The following is a 12,240-nucleotide window of genomic DNA, read 5'->3' on the forward strand; positions in this document are numbered from 1 at the left end:
GGCAGGTCTGCAATTAGTTTTTCTTACACAATTAAACTATTACATAAACATTTTCCAAGAGTGGGGATTTCATACTTTTTTCTCTCAATGAACTACCATGGTGCCTTTTTTTTTTTTTTTTTTTTTAAAAGGTGAACTTATGCTTTAAAAGATGGCATTGAAAATGTTACATCCACCGGCTAAAGATACCAGTCTTCATGGCAATCAAATACAGAATATACAGCAAAATAAATATCCTGGCAACTTGAATCTTTAGATCCTAGTATAAAAAAAGTTTTATTCCATACAGTTTATAATGTTAAAATATTTTTGTGAAAATAAATAGGCATGCAATAACGGTGTTTTCAGCTGTGAAACTAAAAAAATTATGGTAGAATAAACCAAAAAAAGATGGCATTATATTAGAAATGTTTCCACTAGGAAGTGGGGGGGTAGGCCATATCCAGCAGCAGGGTTCTCCCACAATCAGGTGAACTGAACTTAAAGAGGTCAGCAATTCATTACGCAGTCAAACACAAAAGCCAGTGACTGCATTGGATTTATGAAATGCTGGATCCCCGAGTCCAGCTTTCACAGGGTCAACGTTCTCACAATCTTTTTTTTTTTTTTTTTTTACAAACTGAGATAGTTCACCATGAGACATTTACTAAAGTTAGTCAGCCTAAAAGGGTCAGTGTTATGGTATTACAGAGAAGGGGAAAAACCCTATTGCACACCCCTATAAGTTATAAATAATGCATGCACTGCCACAACAGTTTGGGCTGCTTCATATATATATTTTTTGCTTTTTTTTTTTTTAAACTGTGCCACTTTCTCATTATTAGGATTTAATAAACTACACAACCCAGGTTACTCTTGACCAAGGATATATGCTAAACCAAATCAAAATTTTGTACAGAAACTACATAAGCCATTGCATTCAATTTACCAACTGTTTGGCCACTGTACACTAATGAAAGGACTTTATTTTGTTTTGCTTACAAAAAAGAAATGTAGGGCTACCATTGAGGCATAAACATCAATTAATTATTTTTGTTTCTACTAAACAAAGTCATAGTATTTTCGACAATGGGTGTTGACGAACCACCTAGACCCCCCCAAGAGGAGAGAAAGAGAAAAAAAAAAAAAAAGGGGGGGGGGGGGCGAAGATACAAAAAACACACATCCAAAAACATCTGCAGCGGTGCTAGTTTTCCTAACACTTTATGTGAAACTTTGGTTGACTAAAATCATTAGTAAAAAAAACACACTTCTAGCATTCATGTGGAATACTGCATACAGCTTCTGTAGATGGGTAAGGCATCTGTTAGCAATGACTGTCAAATTATGTACTGCAAACATCTGTAAGATTCCTGCAAATAGAGATAGTCTAAATTTAAAACTGAATAGGGTCCAAACATAAGTTTTTATAGATTTTAGAATGTAAAGTTTTTAAATTCAATAAGATGAGAGAGAAAAAAGAAAAGAAAAGGGAAGTGGAATAAAATGACCATATTCCAAAACTCTGTATCTCATCTACATGTTTGGTGCATGCATATACTTGACACCAAATTTTACTTTGATTAAAAATGTATTCACATCTCAAAAGAGGTTTCAGTATCTATAAAGAAAAGCTCCTCAACTTAAAGCTGTGCAAATGCTTTACCTTTACACAAGCATAAGATTTTCAGGTCATATTCATCATACCAGTTACAGAAAATCTAGAACTAATATCCATACTTCGAAAATAATTTATGGGAAAGCTTGGTTAAAAGGCATAACAATTTCCTACAGTTACAATGACATGAAGCTTAGTGTAGCTGTTAGATAATTTTCTTATGGAAAAGATAATGGCTTTAACGTGCTACAATAGTTCATAATACAGCACTGTCCAATTTATACATTTTGTATAACAGTCAGTAAGTGTGTAAACAGGTTACGGTCTCACTCTTGGACATGATGAACAGATTTCATATGTCGCTTTACTCGGCGCTTTTCCTGAAAGCTCTTTCCGCAGAGTGGACAGTTGTGAGGTCGTTCTCCTGTGTGAACTCGCTTATGCTTAGAAAAGTTGGAAGAATTATTAAACCTTTTATAGCATATGTCACACTGAAAAGGCTTTTCACCGGTGTGGATGCGTTGATGGCTAGACAGGGCCGATGACTGTGTGAAACCCTTACCACAAACTTGGCACACAAAAGGTCGTTCCCCTGTGTGGACCCTCAAATGTTCCTTTAAATCCGTAGCCCTTTTAAACCGTTTATCACATACAAAACAAATGTATGGTTTGGGATCCATCTCCAAAAACTGCATGTCATCTTGGTCATCGAGAGAGTCATCCATCTGGGAATCCCAACACTGCATGGATCTTTCAAAAAACATTTCATCGGATTCTGCTAGGTCTGCAACACTGCAAATACCAGCTTTTAAATTCTGAGCGTTTCTTACATTCGGTGTAGGGTCCTCAACACAAGTCATTTCCTCTTCTAGAGAGTGAGAATACTCTAATTTTATATCTGCTGGATTGATGAGACCTTGATTCTGGCACTGAAATAAACTTTTGGCAGGAACAACATTATCCTCATCATCATCATCAGTAGTGCTATCATCTGATATTTCCACATATATCTCGTGCTCTTTTGAACCATGTTGTACTTTTTCAACTTTAAATGAAGTAGTGTTATATCCATAATCTATAGCCTTTGTCAGTTTTGGCTGGATGCATTTTTCCAAATTATCTTTACATGCTTTTTCTTTGGCTTCAGCATCAATATTTGAGACTGAGCTGTCTGAATCTAAAATGACATCATCCTCAATAAGCACCACCTCTTTTGTATTCGTTTCTGTCATTTTGGAAAATGCTGCATCTTTGTCTTTCATGGCGCTAGTCATTCCTGCACAGGACGACTGCAAAACATCCACACCTAATACTTTGTTTCCATTCACTTCAATGGGGCCTTTTTCCAGTACGACCTTGCAGTCGTCATCATCCAGCATCATTTTGGGTAATGTTCTTGGATGGAGGTCATTACTCAAGCTGTTGCTGCACAGGATGGCGCCAATGCCCTTTGGAAAGGCCATACCATTTTTACTTTGAAGTGGCTGCTTTTCGGGAGACAAGCCATTTTCTACTTTAACCTTTGCAAGGATGTCCTTCATGGAATGGGTACGCTGGTGCTTTTTAAAATTGGAAGAGTTGTTAAAGGTTTTGCCACATACATTACAGTGAAATGGGCGTTCCCCAGTGTGTATGCGCATATGCCCAGTTAACACTGAAGACTGAGTGAAACACTTCTGACATATTCTACAGCGGTAAGGTCTTTCCCCAGTGTGGACACGCTCATGGTCTTTCAAATCAGAAGTACGCTTGAAGGCTTTATCACAGTATGTACAAGCATAGGGCTTTTCGTTCAGGAGTAGACCACCTGCTTGCATTTGTTGAGCTAAATCTAGTGTTTCACCATGAAGACGTCTATGTTTTATAAAATTAGAAGCATCTTTAAAGAGTCTTCCACATACTTCGCACTTGTATGGCTTTTCCATTGTATGAGTACGTTTATGAGCCAATAAAGAAGAAGATTGTGTAAAGGCTTTGGCACATAACTCACACTTATAAGGTCGTTCACCTGTGTGGGCATTATAATGATCTTTCAGATTGGAAGAGCTCTGGAACTTCTGACCGCAGAGCTGGCATTCAAAGCGACTGCTGCCATTATGGAGCTGTTCATGGAACATCAGCTCTGAAACATAAGGAAAAGTTTCAGAACAAATACTACATTTGAGTTCCATACTAGACACCGGTTGCTCCTGATAATATTCAAGGTCATCAATCTCTTCTTTGACTGTTAATGTTGGGTTATCCGACCCTTCTAACTTTTGCAAGCTTCCAATTTTCATTGCCATTCCATCATGAAGGCTTTGTACAGAAGTACTCATCACCATTTGGCAATTGAATGGTGAAGACTTTGAGCAAACTTCAGTATTTGTAGAACACGACTTCACCTTCACACTGTCCTCACTCTCCAATCTGTTGAACAGTTCTACCTGTGTAGCAGAGTGATTATTCATAGTGCTCCCGCTCGGAAACTGGTCTCTCTCCAACATGAAATACCCTAAAATAGAAGACAAAATAATAAAATATTAAACAAATGGAACTCAAAAAGCATACACCAATATAGTTTGTTTCTTCTATTGGGTCTCTGCACAACTAAAAATTGCAATTAAAACAGAGTTGTTATAATCTTATGTTATCTTCTCAATCCTCTCTATGATCTAAAAATAGAACGACTCAAAAGAACAGATTCAGTAATGGGTTCCAGTTAAACTAGGATAGCTGTATACACCGCTCCTTAAGCACCCCTGCCAATTGAAATCAATGGGAAGCGCCGCTTTGCCAGCGCTTTTAAACCACTTTTTGGCCGTTAGTGGGGGTTAAAGGCACGCTAACGACTGAAAAGTGCTACAAAAAACAACGGTAAAAATAGTGGTGCTTTACCACCAACGCCTACCCACCTCCAGTGTGAAAGTGCCCTAAAGATTTTTTTTTTTTTTAAATAGACATTATACTTGCCTGTTGAGCAATTGCTGCCATTACTAGTAAAATATTAATAAAAATGCCATAAAACGATCCCCTATTTTGTAGACGCTATAACTTTTGCGCAAACCAATCAAATTGCAATTTTTTTTTTAATCAAAAATATGTAGAATATGTATCGGCCTAAACTGATGAAAAAAAAAACGTTTTTTTATATATTTTTTGGGCAAAATTAAGCAAAAAGTCAAATATAGCATTTTTTTCCCCCAAAATTGGCACTCTATTTTTGTTTATAACGCAAAAAATAAAAACCGCCGCGGTGATCAAACACCACTAAAAGAATTGTGAAAGACACCCACAGTATAAAACAAACTCGCAGCTTCTAGGTTGTTTTACCTTTTATTAGCTGGCTCCATGTTTTAAAGTGATACTAAAAGCTTCTTTTTTTTTTTTTTTTTTAAACAAAGTTATAACACACATCATACTTGCCTCCACTGTGCAGCTCGTATTGCACAGAGGCCCCGAACATCCTCTTCTGGGGTCCCTTGGTGGCTCCTCCCTGCATTAGATATCTTCCCCCCCCCCCCCCAAGAGAAGCGCTCTCCCGAGGGGGTACCCTTGCAGGCGCTCTCCTGAGTCATTCACTCGGACGCAGCCCCGCCCTTTGCGTCTTTGGATTTAAATTGACAGCAGCGGGAGACAATTGCTGTGCTGATATCAATCTATCCAATCAAAGTGGAGAGAAGGACAGTGGGGAAAGGCCGAGGAGATGAAGGGGCTCAGGCAAGTAAAATGGGGGGGGGGGGGGGGAATGTGGAGCATAGGCAATTTATTGGAAACTGTAAACTTGGCACTTTACACTCATTTCTGTTTTTTTCTCCTTTTATAGCTAATAGGCCAATCTCTCTGTATATCATTGTCTTTATCTTTGTACATCTTTCTATACACTGCTTGCTGCAGATAATATAACAATTAATACATTCCAAGCAAAGAACTCACAACTCCTAGAGAGACTGTTGCATAGTGTTACTAGTGCCTGAATGCTTGGTTGTGTGTTTACGGCCCTGTCACACGGATTCCGTGAGGATCCGTTCCTTTAACATCCGCTTGCTCACTTGCTCAGTGGGATCGCTCCGTTGATCCCCGCTGAGCCAGCAGAGGACCCTGTCAGATCTCCGCTCTCCTCTATGGGGGGGGTAAACACAAACCGTCTGTCCATGTTCATCCGATCTGCAGACGGATGAAAAAAATAGGATTTTCCGCCATCTGCAGAAACGGAGCATAGCGGAGACTGATGAGATCGGACGTTAGCGGATGTTCATCCGCAATCCCATAGGGATACATGCATGTCCGTTTTTATCCGAAAACGGACATACGGTTCGCATGTGTGAAAGAGCCCTTAGACTGCATTGTGTAGTTATGCCCTTGTGTTCGTTGTACTGCAGCAATTGGCTGAAAGAACAAGAACCAATCTGATGGCATGCAGATTAGTGTCAGTGCATGGAACTACTGTACTCACCAGAGGCAGATCGGTGGGTATGGTTGCTTAGTAGACCAGTCAGCTGACAAACTACAACCCTCATGGCCGGTTCACATGTGTGCATTGTTATTAGTGCATTGCATTTTTACAGGCACACTACTATTGAACTCTATTAAAACACACATTTTGAGGCTGCATCTTTGATGTTTTAATCAAAACACACATTTATAATAGAGTTCAATGGTACTGTACCTATAATCAGATCTAAAACGTGCATAAAGACATGACACACCAAAAACACACCGCACACATGTAAACCGACCCTTGGAGTACACCGGATTGTGCATCTGCCTGTGTCCAGCCAGCTTGGCATATTTTGGGCAAGTCTCTCTCTAGTGGTGGCTGGTGGCACTGCAATAAGTGACAACTAACCACTTCCTGCCCTAGAGCCAAAAGATGGCTACAGCATGGGCTCACATACCCGTGCCCCCCACAGCACATATCTGTGACCACACAGATGATCACAGATCAGGGTAAAGAGCCAATCACAGAGCCATGTGATCAGCTGCGTCCAATCACAGTGTAGAGAGTATTTGCTGGTTAACGCCAGTCCTCTCCTCACGCTGGCTGCGTGTGAGGAGAGCCGATAACTGGCAAATCCACAAAGGGGACATCTACACTGATAACCAGGGCACTGATCAGTGTCCCAATTACAAGTGTACCCATCAGGGCTGCAGAAAAATGACTTTAGAAAATTTCAGTGTTGCATGACCACGCAATAGTCATGCAAAGTGTGACAGCGCTGAAAGCTGAAAATTAGCCTGGACATGAAGGTGAAAGTGCCCAGTAAGCAAGTGGTTAATGCGTGGTTTTCAGCCACTACCCAGGTCTAGATGTAGATTATCATGAGAATCTACCAGCATGCAAGTAGATTTCCAGGAAAGACATAACAGATGGCGATGCCTTGTCCACCCTTCCTCATCCCTGCACCCCGTCTGACAGTTACTTTTTAGTCCTGGTCATAATAAAGAAAATATTTACAAAACCTTAATACAGATCACAGAGATGAACTTAAGGCCCCTTTCAGACTGGGGCGGGAGCTGCGGTGGCGGTATAACGCCGCTAAAAATAGCGGCGCTATACCGCCGGAATTGCCGCGGGTATCAGCCGCTAGCGGTGCGGTATTAAAGCGGTAGTTCACCCTCACTTACATCATTTTTCCATCGAGACAGGCATTGTAGCACGAGCTACAGTATGCCTGTCCCGATTTTTTTACCCCCGTACTCACTGTGTACTTGTACATTAAAGATTTCGGCTCCCGCGGGGAATGGGCGTGCCTATGGAGAGGGAGGGCGTGCCTATGACGGCCCTGGCACGTCACTCTCCCCGAAGACAGCTGGAGTAGGTCTCGGCTCTTCACGGCGCCTGCGCACAGGCTATGCGCAGGCGCCGTGAAGAGCCAAGCCTATTTCGGCTATTTCCGGAGAAGCGTGACGCGCCAGAGCCGGCAGTCAATCATCCTCCGTCTCCATAGGCACGCCCATTCCCCGGTATCTTCGATGTACGAGTACAAGGTGAGTACGGGGGTAAAAAAATCGGGACAGGCATACTGTAGCTCGCGCTACAATGCCTGATTTTATGGTAGCAGAAAAAAAAGGCGCATTGCGGGCGGTATTGCCGCGGTTTCCCATTGTTTTCAATGGGAAGGAGCGGTGAAGGAGCGGTATACATGCCGCTCCTCTCACCGCTCCAAAGATGCTGCTGACAGGAGATTTTTTTGTCTCCCGCCAGCGCATCGCCTCAGTGTGAAAGCCCTCGGGCTTTCACATTGAGTCTGCAGTGAAGGAGTTTTTCAGGCGCGATAGCAGCGCTATTTTTAGCGCTGTACCGCCTGAAAAACTCCTCAATGTGAAAGGGGCCTAAAAGCGGTTGTATAGTCCCCAAAGTTTTTTTTTTTTTTTTGTCACCTGTAAGGCAAAGGGCATAATGAGCTAGTATGCACCACATACTAGCTCATTATGAAATACTTGCCTTAGAATGAGGCATCGGTAACTCATCTGGACCACGCCAAGGGAGATGACATGTTGCCTCTGCGTGTCTTCCGGGTATCGCGGCTCCAGCACTGTGAGTGGCTGGAGCCGCGATGTCGTCACTCCCGCGAATGCAAGGTCCAGCAGGCCTTAAGCCGAGAATCCCTTGTGCGCATGCGCCGCTGCAGTCAGCGGCTCAATTGCGAGGGGAATATCTCCTAAACTGTAAAGGTTTCGATTTTTTTTACCTACAGGTAAGCCTTATTATAGGCTTACCTGTAGGTAAAAGTACAATTTTTTTTTTAATATACAACCAGTTTAAAAAACTTTGTTTCCAATGTCTGAAAAGGAGAAGGAAGAGAAAAGGTTCCCAACTTGTACAAATGTAATCGGCGCTGTCACAACAATTTTACACCATCTTAAATCAGGTCTGAGATGTGCATCTTGTTTAACTGAATATTATCAACACCTACACGAATGCTGGCCATACAGAATTTTGACTGTTTGCAGACTGAACGATTATTCATAAACCCGTTTCCTAGATCAAAGTGATCGCTGAACAATAAAACACATATATAAAAATCATAGAAAAGATAGAATATTATTTTTGATTTCTGATTACAACATACACATAGTTGAAACTGTAAAAGTTTTCGCTTCGGATCCATCGACATTAGCCTAGCCAGGCCCACGGTCAAAATCGTCGGTAAAGTTGGGTCCACTAATGGTACGATTGTCAAACGCTCTTTCCGACGTGTGTGTCCCCAGCAGGTCAAACAACAAAAGGCCACCCCTTTATTTTTCCTATTTGTTGTACATATATAAAAAAAAAAATCTAAAAGGACATAATGGAGTTGTGCAAGGAGCAGCAAACTGCCTTTCAATCATTCAAGCAAAAGTCTATGCATAGACCAGCCCTCAAAATTTCCACTCGCCTACTAGCATTTGGCGAGTGGATTTAAGCTGGGGGCGAGTGATGACAGGGCTGCATGACCAATCTCCCTCCAATCTGTGCCTACACTTAGAGTCCCGATGAGATTGGCGGCCGAAGAGGAAAGGTGCATGCTCGGGAAAAGTAGTCTGGTGAGCCGCGCACAGGCAGAGCAGTACACAGGTGCTCTCCTTAGAATTCTCATTAAGCCATGGGACCCAACAGTATGACCTCTCTGAGCCTGCCCCCCTCCCCCGGGCCCCGACCAATGTAGCTGGAGAGCAGAAAGTAATGAGTGAGGTGGAGGATTGCAAAAATTACCACTCAGGTGCAGAACTCACTGAAAGTTACCCTGACATGAGAGCGGCAGCCTTCTAGTTTGTGCAGTTTTCTTCTCCTTGTGCGCTATGTAAGTGTCCAACAGTTTAGCCTAAGTACTGTGAACAGTCTGGTCTCAATGTGTGGTGTGCGCTGTCAGTGTGCGCTGTGCTATGGTGTCAATGGCTGTGCAGTTATGTGGATCTCAGCGCTGGATTGTACTCCCTCCCGCTGTGCTGCAGCTCTTCTCTCTGCCAGCCTGAATAAAAGGGGGAAGTGGGGACATGCAAGCGTGGAGCCGCACACACAGGCTCCTGATGATGAGATGAATGGGAGAGAGAGAGAGGATGAATGGGAGTTGCAGAGGAGACAGCAAGAGAATGGGGAAGAGACCCTCTGGTCTGCCCCCAGTGCCCTGTCCCTCTGGTCTGCCCCCAGTGCCCTGTCCCATTTTGTTAAAGTTGTTGTTGGTAATATTAAATTTTGTAACTTGATTCTGCATAAAACATTGTCACTCCATGCGATAATCTACGAGGGCGTGTTTACGGGTGCAATTAGGCGCAGGGCAGTGTATGAATTAGGTGGGGCAACTGGTGGCGAGTAACTCTTGAGGCCTGGCTAGTAGCTCAGGACTTGAAATTTTGAGCCCTGGCATAGACAGAAGGCTAAGACACAGCTTAAACTTGTTGGGAAATATTTTCACAACCCCCATTTTCAACTAACCAGAAGTGCTAAAGTGTATATATATATATATATATATATATATATATATATATATATATATATATATATATATATATATATACACACACACACACACACAATTGCTATTCAAAATAAAGATATACAATAACACCAAGAAAAATAAGTTGCTTTAGGGCTCTTTCCCGTTGCATGTGTGCAGAGACTTGCAGAAATTTTCTGGCCCCGAATTTCCACCAGGGCCCATAGAAACATTCTGCGTGTCCTGTTCACACAACAGAGCAGAGGTGCTGAAAAATGTAGCATGTCTGCATTTTTCTGCATATCACCTGAACTCTTCACCCGGCTCCACTGTGGTGCATAGAAATTAATGAATCAAAGTTAAAAAAAAAAAATCACACACACATGCAAAGAGGCAAGGCACCTCCCTTCGGTGCCATGCAAAACAGATGTTTCAATGTGTGGGCCACTATGAAAGAGTCCATAGAATAGAACCAACAAGTAAACTATTGCCATTCCAGTCTAAACTATTATGCCAATTGGATTTGATACAGCATCTAAATTATTTCCCACTCCAGGGCACACCATGCATGTTCTGCTGGCTCCAACCATAGGAGCTACTGCTACAGTGATCCTAGACTACTGGCATTGACATCATCAAAAACCAGACTAGCAGTTCCTGGGGTAACACATGCTCCATAGGGTCCAGCTCTGTAAATTACTGACCTTCCCCACAAGCCACACTGCCCCTCCCAACTCCTGCCACACCATTCCTCCATGCCCATGCACTGCTCCCAAACAAACCACGCAGCCCATGCACATTTCCTGCAACACTACATGTTTTCTGCTACTCCCACACAAGCCACACTGGCAACATGCTACCCATCCCACACAAGCCACATTGCCCATGCTTTGCATTTCCCAAATACCCATACAATTCCGCTTCTGCCACAATCCATGTGCCCCCCCATCTTCCCAATCTGATTTTTCTGTCATGACCTATGCACTGCCCCCCCCCCCAAACTATGCTACGGTTTCTGCCATAAATCATACACTGCTCCCACCTTCTATGCCATCGCCCCCAAATGCACTGCCCCCACCTTCCATGCCATGCACTGCCCCCACCTGCCATCCCCCCCAAATGCACTGCTCCCACCTTCAATGCCATGCACTGCCCCCACCTTCCATGCCATCTCCCCTAAATGCACTGCCCCTGCCTTCCATGCCATCTCCCCCAAATGCACTGCCCCCACCTTCCATGCCATGCACTGCCCCCACCTTCCATGCCATGCACTGCACCCACCTTCCATGCCATCTCCCCCAAATGCACTGCCCCCACCTTCCATGCCATGCACTGCCCCCACCTTCCATGCCATGCACTGCCCCCACCTTCCATGCCATCTCCCCCAAATGCACTGCCCCTGCCTTCCATCTCTGCCCCCACCCTACATGCCATCCCCCTCAAATGCACTGCCCCCGTCTTCCATGCCATGCACTGCCCTCACCCCCATGCACTGCTCCCACCTTCCATGCCATCCCCCCCAAATGCACTGCCCCCACCTTCCATGCCATCTCCCCCATGCACTGCTGCCCCCTCTCCCCGGTCCGCCCCCGGGCCGGTGCCCCCCATGCACAGCACACCCCTCAGCCATGTCCCCGGCTCCCCGCCATCCTCCTCCGCACATGTCCGGCCTAGAGTCCCGTGTCCAGTCATTGTTGTCCCCTCAGTCCCCGGGCTCTTTGTCCCTCGGCGCCGTGCCCGGGCTTTCCCGCTCCCCCGCCATGCCCGGAACTCTTTACCTTCCCCCGCCGCACAGAACACCGAGGCCGGGCCGCCCCGTCCGGTCCAGTCCGCTCCGGCAAACTTTCAGCCAACTGAAGTACACCTCGCTTGTAGCAGCTCAGCCATCTTTAGCTCCTTCCCATCCCCCATAGCGCCTCATTCCAGCGGCCTTATCATCCCTTTAAGTGGAGAGCCTTAAAGGGGATGGCGGGGGCTTTGTTATCTGCAGACAGGAACTCCTCCTGGCCGTCCTTAAAGAGGCCGCTCACATTCCTCCAGCGACAGATGGTCCTTGAGGGAGATAGACGACTCCCACTCAGCAGCACGCCGGGCCTGAGACAAAGGCCTGAGCTCAGTCCACACATATAGGGCCGCATTCTTCTCGGCCCATTCACTGCCAGGGGACAGGGAGTCGGACAACCTTTATAGGAAGTTTAAGTGGAAGTGAAGTGATTTCAGTTCTACCCTAAATATAACATGGGG

General features: G+C 44.4%; 1 protein-coding gene across 2 annotated transcripts; it reads right to left on the minus strand.

The window, feature by feature from the left end:
- Positions 1-1,840: 1,840 nt before the first annotated feature.
- On the minus strand, positions 1,841-11,962 carry LOC120915251 (zinc finger protein 7-like). Of its 2 annotated transcripts, none has more exons than XM_040325610.1 (2): positions 11,775-11,962; positions 1,841-4,091 (listed from the first exon to the last, which is right to left on the minus strand). In XM_040325610.1, exon 2 carries the CDS (start codon positions 4,081-4,083, stop codon positions 1,924-1,926), a length of 2,160 nt encoding a protein of 719 aa, XP_040181544.1. In that variant the 5' UTR covers positions 4,084-4,091; positions 11,775-11,962; the 3' UTR covers positions 1,841-1,923. The 2 variants fall into 2 exon arrangements, with proteins under 2 accessions (XP_040181544.1, XP_040181543.1); XM_040325609.1 differs by lacking the exon at positions 11,775-11,962 and adding an exon at positions 8,653-8,672.
- Between the last annotated feature and the right edge of the window lie 278 nt (positions 11,963-12,240).

The sequence above is a fragment of the Rana temporaria genome, chromosome 10 (genome assembly GCF_905171775.1).
Source record: "Rana temporaria chromosome 10, aRanTem1.1, whole genome shotgun sequence".
Taxonomy (NCBI): domain Eukaryota; kingdom Metazoa; phylum Chordata; class Amphibia; order Anura; family Ranidae; genus Rana; species Rana temporaria.